Here is an 18431-nt window from a genome sequence, read left to right as displayed (position 1 = left end):
CATGGTTCTGTGGCTCTAGTAGGGTTCTGCCGCAGGGCAGTGCAGACTCTCCTAGTCTGTGGTGAGAGGCAGAGCTCTCTGCCCCTTCTCCCTCAAGCTGCAACCCACTGGAAGCCTGCTTGTAATGGAAGCCACGGTGGCCTCTGTTGAGCTGGGAGGAGTTCAAGAGGGCCTGAGGAGTCAAGAGCCTGTCAGGCTCCAGGTTTGTCTCCCTCTGTGTTTCCAGCCTGTCTGTCTTTGCTTGAGGTGACTTTAGCTAGCAGCAGAGAACTGGCTCTTAATTATCTCTCAGCCCTATTGAATTACTGGCCTCAGGCAGAAAGGGCCTCTCTGGGCAAAGCAGCATTTTCTTCCTTTCCTGCTTTCAGATGAGCCCCTTTCGGCCAAAGTATCTCTTTCTTGTTGGACATTTTCCTCCAGGTCCCCTAAAGTTCTAGCTCACCTCTAGAGGCAGCGGGAGAGTTTAGCCACTGCTTTGCTGCTGTGTAGCAGACAGGGGACGTGGTACCATCCTGTTTAGTTCAGCCAATTCCTTCTTTCAAAAAACTTTGACTTCTGAATCTAATTTCTGAGTTTGGACTTTTTCCTGGTACAGACTGGCTAAAGCAGAAAAGGGAATCGACTGGCTCACCTAACTGAACAGACCAGGACCTCAAACTGTGAGGAATCGCTCTCTCTCCGTCTCAGTTCTACCTCTGTATTGGCTTCATTCCCAGGTGGTTCCTCCCAAAGGAGACAAAGATGGCCCTCACAGCTTGGCCCGCCCCTGCGCTTAGAAACCTGAGCCCAAAGAGGACGCTTTCCCCAGTAATGCCAGAGAAGTCCTCAAGAAATGACTCATTGACTCAAGTTAGGTGATCTGTGCCCATCTCAGGACTCTGATTGGCCAGGCCTCTATCACATTCTGACCCCTGGGGGAACCATTGGCTCCCACTCAGACCACATGGACTGAGAAAGTGGGGAAGAAAGGATGGTTACCCAATGTCAAGGCAGGGTGCTGTTGCCAGGATGAGGACTGGGTGCTGGGCTGGCATAGAGAACAGGCATCCATCCATACACCCAGGTGTAAAGCCAGAAGGCAAATGGAACTTAAGAGTAGGTCAGGATGGAGAGGTGGAGCTGAAAGTAAAGGCTTAAAGATATGAGTGAGCCAGACTGTGGGAGTGAACCAGATAGAGGCAAATGGGGCGTGAAGGCACACCTCCCATCAGAAGACAGGACGGTTAGGAAGACAGCTAGAAGAAGAGGTTGGAGAGCCCAAACAGGGCAGCTGCATGGCAGCTTGCCAACATGGAGCGGTCAGTGACATCATCCAAGGGACCAAGTAGGTGAAGACCCTTGATGACAACTACGTTGTCTGATTAGCAGATGGCCTGTGACTTGGAAGGGCACAGTGACACCCGAGGTTATTGAAGGCCAGTTACAGGGTAGAGAGCCCACGAGGCAGGGGAAGGGCGACCAGAAGCGAGAGCCGAGGCAGGACAGACAGCAGGAGCTGAGGGTGGCCAGGAGTGGGGTGCCAGGAAGGGCGGTGACTTGTGCCAGAAGGAACCTGGAGAAGACAAATATCATGGCCCTTGGAGCAAAGGGCAGAGCAGGGATGAGAGACAGTGGGACAGAAGCAGGAACAGAAAGAGTGACATGCACACATCGGTATCATTAAGTGAGGTGACTTCTTGGTCACTGCAGCATGGTACCAGTAGTCCAGCTGGTTTGATGAGTGTGGTTGCAAGACATGGAAATAAGCATTTTTTTGAGATATAACATACAGCTGGTACATACAGTACACTAAACTTAAATGTACGTGTGCATACACTGTGTAACTTTATGTATATACCTGTATAGCCACTACTCATATCAAGATAAAGAACATTTTCAGCATCACATAAAGTTGCCTCCTGCCCCTTTCTAGTCCACATGGGTCCCAGAGGTGACCTCTGTTCTGACTTCTGTCCTCATCAGTTTAGTCTGTTCTCCATGTGTATGGAACCAACAGTATGCACTCCAGTCTGGCTTCTGTCATGCAGCATGATATTAAATGGCTTCATCCATGTTCCATGTACCAACAGTTCCTTCTTATTGCTGGGTAACATCCCATTATGAATATAACACGATTTATCCATTCTACTAGTGATGGGCACTTCGGTTATGTCCAGGTTGTTACTATTATAAATAAAACTAATGCTGTCCCCCCCTCCCTCCTTAGAGGATTCTCATTCTTTCTCACTCTCATACATGCACAGCCCTCACGCAGGTACTGGAGCAGGCCAGTCTCCTCTGGGAGGTCTGGCCATTGGTCTCCCCTTGCCCCTCTCTTGTGGGCACATGTTTTCTGGGGAAGTCAGTTTCGTCAAGGGTGGGGAATACGGGTTGGAGGTGGGGAGGGATACCACCCTCCTAAGGCTTGCTTCCCTCTCTTCTAGCCTCCTTGCCCCTGGCTGCCAGCGCCCTGAGCCTGCCCAACCCCTCAGGGGGGCTCGCCCGCGTCCCCCCATGAGCGCGCCCGGCTGACCTCCAGGGCGGCCGCGGTGGAGCCCGGGCGCCACGGGGGCAGCGGGGCCATGGCCTCGCTGGACCTGCCCTACCGCTGCCCGCGCTGCGGGGAGCACAAGCGCTTCCGGAGCCTGTCGTCGCTGCGCGCGCACCTGGAGTACAGCCACACGTACGAGACGCTCTACATTCTCTCCAAGACCAACAGCATCTGCGACGGCGCCGCGGCGGCCTTCCCGCTGGCGCCCGAGCCCGCCGCCCTGCTGGCCGTGCCGGGCGCCCGGCGCGAGGTCTTCGAGAGCACTTCCTTTCAGGGCAAGGAGCAGGCAGTCGGGCAGTCGTCCGCGGCGCCACACCTGCTGCACCACCATCACCACCACGCGCCCCTCGCCCACTTTCCTGGCGACCTGGTGCCGGCCGGCCTGCCTTGCGAGGAGCTGGCGGAGCCGGGCCTCGTGCCCGCCGCGCGCTACGCACTCCGCGAGATCGAGATCCCGCTGGGGGAGCTGTTCGCCCGCAAGTCCGTGGCCTCCTCGGCGTGCTCGACGCCGCCGCCCGGGCCTGGCCCTGGCCCCTGCCCCGGGCCCGCGTCCGCCTCGCCCGCGTCTCCCTCGCCCGCCGACGTGGCCTACGAAGAGGGCCTGGCCCGCCTCAAGATCCGGGCGCTGGAGAAGCTGGAGGTGGACCGACGGCTGGAGCGGCTGAGCGAGGAGGTGGAGCAGAAGATCGCGGGCCAGGTGGGCCGGCTGCAGGCCGAGCTGGAGCGAAAGGCGGCGGAGCTGGAGACTGCACGGCAGGAGAGCGCGCGGCTGGGGCGTGAGAAGGAGGAGCTGGAGGAGCGCGCCTCCGAGCTCTCGCGCCAGGTGGACGTGAGTGTGGAGCTGCTGGCCTCGCTCAAGCAGGACCTGGTGCACAAAGAACAGGAGCTGAGCCGCAAGCAGCAGTGAGTGGCCCACGGGGCCCCGTGGGTGGGTGTGTCCGCGAACGTACCAGAGTCGGTGATGGCATCACTGTGTTCCCGCCACCATCGTGAGTGTGGCTGTGGGTGCGGCCGAATTACGCGGCTCTGTGGCCACGGGCATGTATTGGTGGTGCGCGTGGGGCCAAGAGTGGCATGAAGGTGTGTGTTTAGGACCCTGAGACCATGACAGTGTGACCGCGTTCGTGTGTGTGAATCTTTCTCGTCCATCTCTTTGCTCCTTGACAAGGCTGTTTCCTGATTGTGACACCAGACTCTTCTCTTCTGCCGACCCAAAGACAAGGCTCAGTTCTCTCCTTTCCCTTTCCCTCCTCAGGTTTTTTCCTATCTATTGTATCATTCTTTTCTCTCCTCCTCAGAGAAAAACTTGAAAATATTTTTTCTCCTTGTCTTCGATTTCTTTCCCCACTTTCTGTCTTGAACCCACTCTGATCAGGTGTCCACCTCCATCGTTATTCTCCGTGTCATCAATGACCTTCATGTTACAAAGGCCAAGTCGTCTTCTTATTTGGCCCCTTGGCAGCCATTTGATACAGCTGATCCTTGAAACATATCTTTTAACTTGGCTTCTAAGACACTCTCCTGGAATTTCCATCTCTTTCTATTGGCTTCCTCTCAGCCTTTGCTGGGTTTCTCCTCATTCCTCTGGTCTTCAAATGTAGACTCATGAAGTACATAGATGTTATTTGTCCCCATCGTGATAAGCCCCATGGGGGCAGAGATTTTTTTCCTGCTTTGTTCACTGCTGTAGCCCCAACACCTAGAAGGTGCCCATACATGTTGAATAGATGCATGAATGACTATGAATGCATGTGAGAGTAAATACTCAAATGACTCTTTTAAGTATGCTGTGTATCTGTGCAACTCCTGGAGGTTGGTGCAACTATAAGTGTGCTTTTCTGCATCTGAGAACATTTCTGAAAATGTGTGTGTGTGTTTGAATGTGTTGGTAGGACTGTGCCTCAGCCTGTGCATGCCTGTGGATGAACGTTACATGAATATGTGTACATGAGTGTGCGGGGCTGGCTTCTTGGCTGTGTGTGGGCTTCTGGAGGGAGGAGGTGGCTGTGTGTGACTGAACGTGCCTGTGAGTACTTCTGTGGGGAGCAGGAGTGTCTGCTTGTGTGCTTGGGTCTGGGTTGGTGGGGTGTGAACGTATGACTAGGGGTGTATACTTGCATTTCTGTAAGTGCTGTTGTGTGGGCAGTGTTCCTGGGTGTGCTCTGCGTGTACCCATGTGACCACGAGCAGACACTGTGGCCAGCATGCCCTTGTCTTTCCCTGCTGTTCTGGGTCTCCTCCAGCGGGTGGGTGGGCAGCCAGGCCAGGGCACTCGGGTAAGAGACTGCTCTGGGCCCAGGGAGGTGGTGCAGATCGACCAGTTCCTGAAGGAGACGGCGGCGCGGGAGGCCAGTGCCAAGCTGCGGCTGCAGCAGTTCATCGAGGAGCTCCTCGAGCGGGCTGACCGGGCTGAGCGGCAGCTGCAGGTCATCAGCAGCAGCTGTGGCAGCACGCCCAGTGCCAGCCTGGGCCGCGGAGGTGGGGGAGCTGGTGCTGGGCCCAGTACCCGGGCCCCAGGCAGGATGGTGAGTGCCCACCTGCCTTCCCTCCTTTGCCTGCCCAGCTGACCCCTACCACCTTGCCTCACACATGCCTGAATCTCCCTCTGATACTCCATGCTTCCTTCTTTGGCTCTTCCCCATGAGCAGACTGCAGGCCTGAAGTAGGGGTCCAGGAATAGGGGAGCCCCTCCCTGAGGCTGTAGTGAGATACCATCCAGCAACCCCAGGCCTCAGGCAGGGGCTCACCTCTGCCCATCTCTGCAAATGAGACCCAGGAGCCACAAGCCGGGGTCTGGGGTGCGTGGTGGGTACAGGGAGGGGGCTGGTGAGCCTGCTTCTCCAGGCTGTCTGTCTGTCTACTTGTCCACCTCTCCCAACTGTTTTTCTTTTTCTCTCTCTTCTCCCCCATCTCTTATCTCCATCTTGTACCCTGTTTCTCCCGCTCCTTCTCATCCTCTGGCCCCCTCTGCCTCCTGCCTTTCCTTCCCTCTCTGGGGGCCCACAGCGAGAACACCACGCGGGCCCGGCCATGCCTAGCACGTATGCAGTGTCCCGGCATGGCTCCTCTCCCAGCACAGGGTAAGCCACGGGCCTGGCCCGTCCCGCACAGCCCACCCTCCCCTAGAAAGATCCACTGCTCTGCTGGCCCTTCTGGGGCTTGGCTTCTCCTCCTCCCTCATCGTCCTTGGGTCACCTCTGTCTGCCTTTCCACACTCAGAGGGGACTTTTGGACAGTAGGGTGGGTGGATTGCCCTTGGCCAGTGGCAGGTGGTATGGAGAGTTTGGGCAGGCCTAGGACCCTTTGCTCCTCACCGTCTGGTCCACCCCCCACCCCAGGGCCTCCAGTCGCATCCCAGCTGCATCTCAGAGCTCAGGTTGTTATGACAGTGACAGTCTGGAGTTGCCCCGGCCAGAAGAGGGGGCCCCCGAGGACAGCGGCCCCGGGGGCTTAGGCACGCGGGTCCAGGCTGCCAATGGTGGCTCGGAGCGGGCCCAGCCCCCTCGCAGCTCTGGACTGCGGCGCCAGGCCATCCAGAACTGGCAGCGCAGACCCCGTCGACACAGCACAGAAGGGGAGGAAGGTGACGTCTCCGACGTGGGCTCCCGAACCACCGAGTCAGAGGCTGAGGGCCCCTCGGAGGTCCCCCGCCCCGGGCCTGCTATGGCTGGGCCGGTGAGCAGCTGCCGCCTCTCTGGTGAGTCCTGAGGGGGTGGGTACTAAGAGACTGGGTTTTCCTTGGTGCTGACTGCTCTCAGGGCACGCAGGGCTGAGGCAGTAAATCTCCTGGGCTCCTGCACCGCCTCTCCCCTTGCCCCAGACTTCCCACATGTACAGGGCCCTGCAGGCTTAGGGCAGGAGCTGCTGGGACACAGGTATCCATTCATGTGACATTCATAGGAGAGGAGTTGGGAGTTCAAAGTGAAGCCAGGGGCCAGTGGGGCAAGTCCTCTCCCATATCCATACAGGGCCACATGTGTATGTGGGTGGGTCCGGGGGCAGAAAGCTCAGGTCAGGGTGCACGGCTGTGCCTGGTGACTGCTCTGGGCAACCTCACCTGCCTTCTGTTCACAGATGCACGGTTTCTATCCAAACCTTTTCCCTCCTCCAATCGCTCAGTTGCCTCCTCTAGGGGATGACTTTGCACAGTGTCATGATACACGACCTTAAAAAGAAAGTTCACTTGAGGAAGGGCCACCTTTTTCTAATTTGCAAAATTAGGGAGGGGGCTAATGCAGTGGAGGGGGAAGCAGAGGCCCTTTGTCCCTCCTCCCCAGTTTCTGGTCCCCCAGCATGGTTCTGTCATGCCCATTCCTCCTGCAGTTCCGGCCCTACCCCAGCTCCCCATCTGTGTAACCCCCACACTGACCTCTGACCCTGTGGTATTGTGCAGCCCGCCCCGAGGGAGGCAGTGGGCGGGGTCGGCGAGCTGAGAGGGGCAGCCCCTCCCGCTCCAATGAGGTCATCAGCCCGGAGATCCTCAAGATGCGAGCTGCCCTGTTCTGCATCTTTACCTACCTGGACACGCGCACTCTGCTACACGCCGCCGAGGTCTGCCGGGACTGGCGCTTCGTGGCCCGCCACCCGCCGTCTGGACCCGGGTGCTGCTCGAGAACGCCCGCGTCTGTTCCAAGGTGCCTGTACCTCTCTGCTGTCCTGCTCTCCCAGTCACCCTTGCTGTGACCCCATCTTTTCCCTGGCAGAGTCTAGCCCTGCAAGGTCTTGTCCTTGCAACGCTTACCACACCCCAGTTTCAACCTGGCTCCCTGAAATGTTCTCCTGAGGCCTCCTATCCTGGAGCTGGTTCATCTCCTGCCAACCAGACTCACATCCCATTATGCCCAGATAACTCCTCTCTTCCTGCAGTTTCTGGCAATGCTGGCTCAGTGGTGCACCCAGGCCCACTCGCTGACACTGCAGAACCTGAAGCCCCGGCAGCGAGGCAAGAAGGAGAGCAAAGAGGAGTATGCCCGGAGTACCCGGTGAGGCCATGGGGTGGGGGTGGGGGCACTGCTCCTGGGCTGCGGACCTAGAGTGAAGTCAGGGTGCTTCTGGAGGAGGATCTGGCTGCAGACAGTGCCCTGACTTCTTGGCCGTCCCCAGGGGCTGCTTGGAGGCAGGCCTGGAGTCTCTGCTGAAGGCAGCGGGAGGAAATCTGTTGATCCTGCGCATCTCCCACTGCCCCAACATCCTCACTGACCGTTCGCTGTGGCTGGCTAGCTGCTACTGCCGCGCCCTGCAGGCCGTCACCTACAGGTGGGTCCCCACTGCTAGAGGCGAGGCCTTGGCCAGAGGAATCCCCAGGCTCTGCATACACATACCTCCCCCCTCCCCGCAGGGCTCTGGGGCAGAAGGACCCAAGAGCTCTGAGGCCCAAAGGAAAGGAGCAGAGGCCTCCAGAATGGGTGGCCCCAGCTTTTGTCTTTTCAACAGAAGTGCCACAGACCCAGTGGGCCATGAGGTCATCTGGGCCCTGGGCGCAGGCTGCAGAGAGATCGTCTCCCTCCAGGTGGCACCACTTCACCCCTGGTGAGCCGAGGCCGCGGTGGGGATGGGCAGGGCTGGGCCCCGAGTGGGGCTGAGGACCCAGCAGATCTGGGCCCATTCCATGTGCTGTTTGGGGTGACAGATTCACATTCATCAGTCTATCTTTAGGCTTCAGAATCAGACGTGGGATCATGGCCTGGCTTGCGGGCAGTGTGACTTTGGGCTACCCGGTCGTGCCTGAGTTTCTCAACTGCAGAGTAAAAGTGGTATCAAGGATCTGTGGATCTTATTAAGCCTGCAGCTGGCTCAGACGAGATGTGTGCCTAAAGGCTGCAGAGCCCACAGAGTGTTCAGAAACGCTGGCCTGATGGCCAGCTTTGTTTGACACGTGAAAGGCAGTTAGGGAGGTCAGTGTATAATACACAAAAGAGCTGGTTTTCAGAGAATCCATGGTATGAGATCATTCATCGCTCTACTTGGAATTCTCAAACTACCAGGCTTTTTCATTCCCTGCTCGTGCCCTGCAAGACTGTCTCTTCATGACACCACCTCACGGGTCCCCAATATCCCATCACTAACACTCAGAGTTTGTTACTGCTCCCCTGTCTCCATTCCTCTTGCACCTTGTCCTAGCCCCTAACTAGTCAATTTTACAATAATTTCTCTATGTTTCAGTCTACACCAGACTCATGTTTCTTGGGGCAGAGGCTGTGAATGTCCATTTCTGTGTCCCTGGTACCGAGTGCGTGGCAGCTGCTGGGGATTGTTAGTGATGAAGTGTTCAGGGAAGTAGCAGGTTTGCTGTGAGTGGTGGGCAGGGCCCAACGAGCAGTGAGTGTGGAAAGGAAGGCTGGGCCAAGGTCAGGTCTTGCCTAAGAGATTTAGATTTTTGCATTTTATCTGGAAAGCACTGGGAAGCCATTGGGGGACCATCAGATCAGATCAGATCAGTCGCTCAGTCGTGTCCGATTCTTTGCAACCCCATGAATCGCAGCACGCCAGGCCTCCCTGTCCATCACCAACTCCTGGAGTTCACTCAGACTCATGTCCATCGAGTCAGTGATGCCATCCAGCCATCTCATCCTCTGTCGTCCCCTTCTCCTCCTGCCCCAATCCCTCCCAGCATCAGAGTCTTTTCCAATGAGTCAGCTCTTTGCATGAGGTGCCCAAAGTACTGGAGTTTCAGCCTTAGCATCATTCCTTCCAAAGAAATCCCAGAGCTGATCTCCTTTAGAATGGACTGGTTGGATCTCCTTGCAGTCCAAGGGACTCTCAAGAGTCTTCTCCAACACCACAGTTCAAAAGCATCAATTCTTCGGCGCTCAGCCTTCTTCACAGTCCAACTCTCACATCCATACATGACCACTGGAAAAACCATAGCCCTGACTAGACGAACCTTTTTGGCAAAGTAATGTCTCTGCTTTTCAATATGCTATCTAGGTTGGTCATAACTTTCCTTCCAAGGAGTAAGCGTCTTTTAATTTCATGGCTGCAGTCACCATCTGCAGTGATTTTGGAGCCCAGAAAAATAAAGTCTGACACTGTTTCCACTGTTTCCCCATCTATTTCCCATGAAGTGATGGGACCAGATGCCATGATCTTCGTTTTCTGAATGTTGAGCTTTAAGCCAACTTTTTCACTCTCCACTTTCACCTTCATCAAGAGGCTTTTTAGTTCCTCTTCACTTTCTGCCATAAGGGCGGTGTCATCTGCATATCTGAGGTTATTGATGTTTCTCCCGGCAGTCTTGATTCCAGCTTGTGTTTCTTCCAGCCCAGCGTTTCTCATGATGTACTCTGCATATAAGTTAAATAAACAGGGTGACAATATACAGCCTTGACATACTCCCTTTCCTATTTGGAACCAGTCTATTGTTCCATGTCCAGTTCTAACTGTTGCTTCCTGACCTGCATACAAATTTCTCAAGAGGCAGATCATGTGGTCTGGTATTCCCATCTCTTTCAGAATTTTCCACAGTTTACTGTGATCCACACAGTCAAAGGCTTTGGCATAGTCAATAAAGCAGAAGTAGATGTTTTTCTGGAACTCTCTTGCTTTTTCCATAATGCAGCAGATGTTGGCAATTTGATCCCTGGTTCCTCTGCCTTTTCTAAAACCAGCTTGAACATCAGGAAGTTTACAGTTCACATATTGCTGAAGCCTGGCTTGGAGAATTTTGAGCATTACTTTACTAGCATGTGAGATGAGTGCAATTGTGCGGTAGTTTGAGCATTCTTTGGCATTGTCTTTCTTTGGGATTGGAATGAAAACTGACCTTTTCCAGTCCTGTGGCCACTGCTGAGTTTTCCACATTCGCTGGCATATTGAGTGCAGCACTTTCACAGCATCATCTTTCAGGACCTGGAACAGCTCAACTGGAATTCCACCACCTCCACTAGCTTTGTTCGTAGCGATGCTTTCTAAGGCCCACTTGACTTCACATTCCAGGATGTCTGGCTCTGGGTCAGTGATCACACCATCGTGACTATCTGGGTCGTGAACATCTTTTTTGTACAGTTCTTCTGTGTATTCTTGCCACCTCTTCTTAATATCTTCTGCTTCTGTTAGGTCCATACCATTTCTGTCCTTTATTGAGCCCATCTTTGCATGAAATCTTGCTTTGGTATCTCTGATTTTCTTGAAGAGATCTCTAGTCTTTCCCATTCTGTTGTTTTCCTCTATTTATTTGCATTGATTCTTAACAAATGGGATTATACCAGACTGGGAATGTTCTCTGTCTTCCCCTACACTGCGTACCTCTTGGAGGCAGGGTCCATGTGTTTATGTCACCACTCTATCCCCAGTTAGTGAGTGAAAGTTGCTCAGTCATGTCCGACTCTTTGCGACCCCACGGACTGACTATACAGTCCATGGAATTCTCCAGGCCAGAATACTGGAGTGGGTAGCTGTTCCCTTCTCCAGGGGATCTTCCCAACCCACGGATCGAACCCAGGTCTCCCACATTGCAGGTGAATTCTGGCCCAGCTCTGTTGTTCTTAGTCATGACAGGACTTGAGAAGCATTTTGTTGACTGACTGAGAGAATGTGGGAGTCAGTGGCTCTCGGCAGCCACTGGATGAACTGGCAGGGAGACTAGCTGCATAATCAGATGAATGTTGATTGTGGTCTGAGCTGTGGGTTCACGAGTTGTTGAGGAATCAGAATCTGCAGGTCTTGGCAGGAAGTGAAGGAGGAGGAGTCAGGGAAGATCCCAGGTTTCTGACTTGAACAGTTGGGTGGTTGGTGGGGCCCTCACCTTGTGGGGTGGGTCTTGACCGAGGAGCGGGCTTAGGATAGCATGCAGCCAGGGGCTCCCTGACGACCCTCCCTCCACCCCATTCTCCAGCCAGCAGCCCATGCGATTCAGTAACCGCTGCCTACAGATGATCGGTCGCTGTTGGCCCCACCTCCGGGCTCTGGGGGTCGGGGGTGCCGGCTGTGGGGTGCAGGGCCTGGCATCACTCGGTGAGTCTCTCCATGGGACTGGCATAGGGGGTGATGGGAAGCAGGCATGGGTGCAGCACTGAAATCCTAGCGGGGTTCGGGCGATGGTGTGGGTGGCAGCAGGAAGTGACCTGGGTGTTTGTCAGCAGGCCCTCCCCTCTCCTTCCCTCTTCCTAGCAAGGAACTGCATGCGGCTGCAGGTGCTGGAGTTGGACCACGTGTCGGAGATCACCCAGGAGGTGGCGGCTGAGGTCTGCCGGGAAGGCCTGAAGGGCCTGGAGATGCTTGTGCTCACAGCCACCCCCGTAACCCCCAAGGCCCTGCTGCATTTCAACAGTGAGTGATGGGGAGCAGGGGTGGGGCACCACTGTCAACTCTTACCATGTCTTGTCAGCAGGTCGCGCAGCCAACTCCCTCTTGATCCTGGTCAGCAAACACCAACACTGGGGTCAGGGTGAGCAGGGTTCTAGCCCTGGCTTTGCCACCGGTGCCTTCTGAGGCCAGGGTGGCACTGAAGGCCTGCCAGCGTCTGACCCGAATGGTTTAGTTCAGCCAAATGGACATGTGTTGCCCTGTGCTCTTTCCATGCTGGAGACATGGGCTCTTCAGTATCATCCACCATCTACCCCGACGTGAGCCTCCAGCAAAGGGCAAGGCTGAACAGACGGGTTCTGGAACTTACTGACCTACATGTCCATTCTGTCTTTACTGCTTATTGGCTGTGTGACTTTGGGCAAGTTACTGTACTTCTCTTGAGTCTGTATCCCCATCTTTTAAGTGGAATTCTAAGCTGAATGGGTGGGAAGATTAATGAGATAATGTGTGTTAGCCCCCCAGGACAATTCTCAGGGTGAAGCCTTCAGCATGCCTCTGCTGGCCCCTACCTCCCTCCAGCCCCCACTCCCTCCCTGTGATTCCTTCACCTTCATTAAGGATGCAGGTACCCAGCTTGAGCTGCACATACCCAAGTGAGTCCCTCATCGGGGACTATTTGGCCCCTGGCAGGACCCCATATCCTGAGCACTGCAGGTTCCTTGACTTTCTTATCATCGCCAGGATCTTCTTCTTCCCTCCCCTTCAATCTCATGGCCCTGCCCTGGGCTGACCATCAGAACTAACTGCTTGGCCTCCAAAATCTTAACTTCTAGAATCCTCTCAGCCTCTTGACCTTCTCGCTCCTCCTCCCCTGACTTCATGGCAACATCCAGTCCCTTAAGCCCTCTGCTCCCAACTGATCTGCTCCCTGCCTCCACTCCTCCAGTACTCTGGCTGGGCCGAGACCCAGCAGCTGCACCTCAGCTACTCTGTTCCTGTAATTCATCTCCACATGCCCAGACCATAGCACAACGGTCCCCTCTGCCAGCGAAGTTGCTGGAACCCCTGCACAACTGGCTGTCATCCACTCGTCCTCCCAGAGTCCACCACAACCTGTGCTCTGAAACCTCACGCTCTTTCTCTCCTTGTCCAGGGGTGCCCGGAGCAGCGTGGATCTGCTCCCAGTGCTTAGCACGCGGTTGTCCCTCAGTGTTCTGATTTCATTGATTGGTAAGAGGAGAGAAGACAGGCCTCTTGCCCAGGTCAGACATGGGCCCCACCTCACTTATCTTTTCCTAGGTATCTGCCGGAACCTCAAGTCCATTGTGGTTCAGATTGGGATTGCCGATTATTTCAAAGAGCCCAGCAGTCCTGAGGCCCAGAAGCTGTTTGAGGACATGGTAACAAAGCTCCAGGTGAGCAGCTGGCTCTGAACGAGACCCCCAGGGCACTCTGCGGCTGGGACTGTGACCTGGGTGTTTGAAGGGAGGGCTCTGCCTGTCTGCCCTGAGGGGAACTAACTCAGGTTTGGTCCGCAGGCCCTACGGCGGAGGCCCGGCTTCTCTAAGATCCTGCACATCAAGGTGGAAGGCTGCTAACCCGGGTTGGGGGCGGCAGGGCCCCTGCCAGCCCCACGCCAGCCGCGCTCTTTGGACCTCCAGAGGGACCCTGATCTGGACTAGACTTTTGGAGGCTTGGTGTTATCCCTGGTGTCTGGGAGAGAGGTTGTCAGTCTCTTGTCCTCCTGCTGGGACAGCAGGACTCAGGCCCTCTCCAGGGCAGGGGCTTGGACAGCTGTCCCCCACCTCCACCCCACCCCCATCCGGAGCAGCCCTCTAGGCACAGCCAGCAAAGAGCTGAGTCTCCACCAGCACTCGGTGTCATCACCCTGAGGATCTGCAGTAACCACCAGTGGCTCCTTGGCTGCTCAAGCTGTTGGGGCAGGCCTCCCCTTTGTGAGGCCCAGCCTCCTGGTCGGGAGCCTCTGTCAGGCCCCAGACCAGAGGGGTTGCTCCAACAGGCAGCTCAGACTGGGCCCAGAGGCTCTTCTCTTCCCCCTGCTCAGTCCCAGCCCTCTGCGGGGCATCCCCTTCAGGCAGCCTGCCAGGGCTCTGGGTCCATAATCTCCAGGGATAACCCTAGGGGTCTTGGGGATGTGCTCAGCTGAAAGTGGGAAGTAGGGAGTTCAGTGAGGTAGTGGGGTCGGCTTGGAAGGGCAAGACATCTATTCAGAACTTCTCCCCGAGACATCCAGGCCACGCCTCCCAAGGGTGGATATTGCCAGGGTGAGAAAACTTTGAGTTTTTACTGCTGTAGAGAAGACAAGACTCCTCCCAGCCACCACATATCCCATGACACACCAGAACTAAATTCAGAGCTACAAGGCGCATGTTTCTATACCTTCTACCAATCCCGAGCCTCTGGAGGGGCCAGGTCCCAGCTCTGGGAAATGCTGTCAGCAGTGAGAAGCAGTTCCTGTCCTCAAGGAGTATACTTCTAATCTGGGTGCTTGGACAGGAATCTGATGGCCTTTGGGTCCCCAAGGTCATGTGAGAGGGAATCATTTGGCTGCCCTCTGCTGGGGCCTGGAGGAGGCTGGAAGAGGGGTGGTTTAGTTTGCTTCCTTGTCCGGCTACCTTGCTGGAAGATGTGGCCTTGGTGGGGAGCCACACCTTTGGGGCCCAAAAAGGAGCCCCAACATCAGACTTGTCCCCCCTCTTCAGTCTCCAGTGGTCCATGGGCTGAGGGCTGTGTTGGGGGGTCTTCTGCCTGGGGCAGTGCTGGGGTCTGAACCAGGATCACTGGCTTAGAGTGCAAATGGAGGCTCTCACTGACCCTTGCATGGTTCCCAAAGGGTCAGGTCCTGGCACTATGGCTCTAAAGACTCAGGTCTTCCGAGTTCCTCCTCTTAGCCCTCCCACAGTGGCACAAAGGCCGTGGGTCCTGCCAACCTCCATTTGGAAAGTTCTTTCAAACGTTAATCTGGTTTCATCTTAGGGTTTCCTTCTCTCTTGCTGTAAGATGGGCTCTCGGCCCTAAACATTAGGTTCTGGCTGGGGCCGGGCTTCTCTAGTTTCCCAGTCCTTTCCGGGAATCCAACTTTTCTGCTGCAACCTGGCATCAGGACATCAAGACCCACCCTGGGTTTCCCTGCAACAAGGCCTCCAGAGCTGGGACCTTCACAGGCTCAGAAGTGTATCCAGCTCTCCTGGCTCCCCACACAGCCGTGTCTTGCTCTTTCTGTTGTTTTCTTCCTGTGACTTGTTCTGGCCCTATCCTTTGAAGACTCCAAATGCCAAGGGTAGCATGTCGGTATCTCCATCTAGTCCTGCACGAAGCCTTGGCTGTGTGGCATCCCCACCCCAGAGCACCTGGTTCTGTTGACTCTAACCTCCCAGTTCTGTCCCCAGGAATCATGAAGGAGAAGCACAACTTTCCTCTGTTCTGGGACCGGAAGGGAGGTGGAGGTCCACTTGGCCTGGCTGCCCTGGGTGTGTGTTCCGCTTTACCAGCTGCACCCGCCACAGCCCCTGCTTCCTGTGACCCCAGGACTGGAGGTGCCCTCCATGTGTCTCCCGGACAAAGCACAAAGGGATGCCTTGCTTGGCCTGAGCCTGTCTACTGAGGGGCTTTTTCTGTCCGAGGAAGCCTCCATCCCTGAATACAAGGCTTTGGGTAATCTCCCTGGGAAGATGTCTGGTGGAATGCCTGCCATCAGTTCTGGGAAAGGTGAGGGCGCACGGGCAGCGAGCTCGAGTGAGAGGAAGGTGGTGCTGAAAGGCCTGATGGTTAAGTCCCTTCTGATCAGCAGCGCTGAGTATCACCAGCACGGGGGGCAGCCGGGTGAACAGGACACCCCTCACCTGTTGGTGGGAAGTTTTCCTCTCCGTGAGTTGGGCTGTTTCCAGAAACCCACCGAGTCCCCCATCCTTTGTTTTCCAGCTGAGTGTGAGGGATGCATAGTGCGTAGGTCCAAGCCCCTGCCCAGATGGGTCGTAGTGTGTCCCACTGCACACCTGGGACTGATAGGCTTGTGTGCCCCAGCCTGGATGTCTGCCCTGAGGACCTGCTGGGTGTGCAGGCTTCCACAGGTCCTTACCAGCTTGATGGTAGTTTTGCCTCTCCTCAGGGGGATGAGCCCTGAGTTGGGGGGGACCTCATCTTTCACTCACCCAAAGGGGAGTCCTCTTCCATATATCACATCTGATGAGATGCAAAACAGAGGAATATCTGGGAGAGCAAACCAAGGCAGGCCCTGCTCCAGGGGACCCAGCTGGTGTAGAGGCCCCATGGGTGATGGCCACTCGGTGTCCTTACCACCTCCTGCCAGCCCAGTGCCTGGGAGACTTGGGGTGTTTGTCCTAAGGACATCATGCTTTATTCAGGCTGCCTGCCCACAGCACTGGCAGAGAACAAAGGAGATGATGTATCTGGGTCCCTGAGGGAGACAAAGTGGGCCGCCCAGAACCATGGCTTTTACTGGCCAGGAGACCACCTGGCTGCTTTTACAAGGCAGAGTGGAGTTTGAGCCAGTCCTTCAAGAATTGCTGGGGTGGGGCTTGGGGAGGGAAGGCGGCCTCCTTCCCAAGTCCTGCTGCTGCAAGGCATGACTCCATGCTTTGTCTCTGGGTTCTGCATGGCCCCTGGCCCTCCGGTCCTCTGGGCTGTGGGTGGGGAGCCGCCCATGCCTAGTCCCTCTCGGGTGCTAAGCCGAAGATCTTTCCAGAGTGACTACTGGTGCCAAAGACCCAATTCCTGGTGGGCTTGGGGTGAAAACAAGCTGGGGACTGGGTACAGGCCCAGCCCCTGGAGGAGTTAACTCATGCTTTAGGATCTGTCCCAACCCATCAGTCCCTGAGGAGTGGAGCTTCCCTTCCCCAGGGCACTTCTCCCTACTGGTGGCTGTGCTCTCTCACCCAGCCTTTTCCCAGGCCCCGTTTCTGTATATACTGCTGTGTAACGTGTGTGTGTGTGTATATATATTCCTGGACAAGTGTGTTCATCTGCAGCCTTGCCTGAGGATAAGGTTTAGTTAGGATTGGATAAAGATCAGAATACCAGGGCCAACTAAGGCAACCAGCTCCTAGTCTGACCCCAACCCCTTGGGACCCTGGCCAGTCCCAAGACTGCCCCGACAATCAGGCAGGCTTCCCCGCTGCAAGTCCAAGCCTCGCCTGCCACTGCTGGCAGGGGCCCCGGCCTCAGCTCTGCCCTGGCAAAGGCCTAGCGCTCAGGGTCAGGCTCGCCTTGTGGCTGGCCCCAGTAGGCCTGGCTCGCATAACCCTGCTGGCGGGGACCTCCACAGCTGGCCCCCATGCCATGCCTTCCCTAAACAGCCAGGTGCAGTGGGCCTGAGCTGAGAGGGGAGCTTTCCTCACCCCAAACACATCAGGCAGAGGGGTGGACAGCAACTTTTGGTTTTGTTTCTGAAGTGGTGCCTGTACCTCCAGCCCCCAGGGGGCCTCCCCTGGCCCCACTTTTCTGCCCCACCCAGGCACCACCATCCCAGCACTTTGCTCCACATCGCCCATAGATGCCCTTTGCTGAATGTACCCGAGCGTATGTATTTAAAAGGACTCCAATGGGCATCTGAATTTGTGGCTTTGTATCCAATAAAAGATGGTGAAACTGGAATAATATCTGCCTCAGGAAAGTAAATGGTAGGTGGCCACATTTGCCAGTCTGTCACCAAACCTTCCTGTAGCTGAAATGCACTGATTAGCAAGGAGGTGGATGATCTGAATGACGTCAATGAGGCGAACTGAAGTATTACGAAGACCTGTCTCAGGAGGGTAGGCGTCGCTGGAGGAAGACCATGCGTGTTACTGCCCCCCCCAGAGCTTTCAGTGTCTGCAGGTAGAGCCTTGAGGGGTCATTTCTGACTCTCAGCCAGGAGAAGCCATCTTTAAGGGCAAGCCCAGCAGGAACAGCACGCACCTGCCCATCCCCTCACTGGCTTGGGCACCAGAGAGGGCTCCGGCCAGCCAATCCGACTTTCGCCTGACAGAGACCAAGTTTCCCATCATGGTCTGGCTCAACATTCCATTTGACAAAATGGGGTTCCCCTACTGATTTGATTCCTCAGGTCTTAAAATGAAAATCAGAAAATAGGTGTTTAGGCTTAAAACTGTGTGGCTCTAACATCAAACAAGTAGCTGAACACATCCCCACAACTCTGAGCCAGCTATTATCATCATACAGGTAGAACAACTGGAAAAAATTTACTTAAAGACCATCAAGTTAGGAGGGATGCCAGACTCCAATGTGTGGACCTACCACCACCTTAATCTACTTTTGAGTTCATCAAACTCGGAGTGGTTGAAATTCAGATCAAAAAAAAAAAACAAAAAAAAACCACTTCCCAGATTCAGGGAGCAGAAGCTTTCTATTAATTAGTTAACTGCAGGCCAACTCTGAGGACTAGCATAGAGGAGGAGGCAGTTAGAATGCTTATTTTATCTGTGCCGGCCATTTTTAACTTTCACTGGTTAGCAGAAAGCAGAAGGGACCCCCTCAGGACCATTAGTGGCTGAATTAAGACCAGGTGGCTCCTTCAGCCACCTCCTCAATGGACGCCCTTCTAAGAAGTCACAAGACTTTAGAAACATTGCTTCAAGACTCCTCAACCTCAAGATCTTAAATAAGAGAGATTAAG

General features: G+C 55.3%; 1 protein-coding gene across 1 annotated transcript; it reads left to right on the top strand.

The window, feature by feature from the left end:
* The first annotated feature begins 2466 nt into the window (after positions 1-2466).
* Positions 2467-17111, top strand: FBXO41 (F-box protein 41). The gene is given in 13 exon segments (XM_070380171.1): positions 2467-3433; positions 4830-5055; positions 5537-5610; positions 5869-6227; positions 6924-7115; positions 7118-7164; positions 7397-7512; positions 7634-7786; positions 7964-8059; positions 11364-11482; positions 11639-11797; positions 13076-13191; positions 13315-17111. Coding segments are annotated over 13 exon segments (2589 nt in total). The 5' UTR covers positions 2467-2561; the 3' UTR covers positions 13375-17111.
* The last annotated feature ends 1320 nt before the right edge of the window (positions 17112-18431 follow it).

Source organism: Bos mutus, chromosome 11 (assembly GCF_027580195.1).
Source record: "Bos mutus isolate GX-2022 chromosome 11, NWIPB_WYAK_1.1, whole genome shotgun sequence".
NCBI lineage: Eukaryota > Metazoa > Chordata > Mammalia > Artiodactyla > Bovidae > Bos > Bos mutus.
Note: the sequence above shows the minus strand (reverse complement) of the source record. Positions and strands in the feature narration are given on the sequence as shown.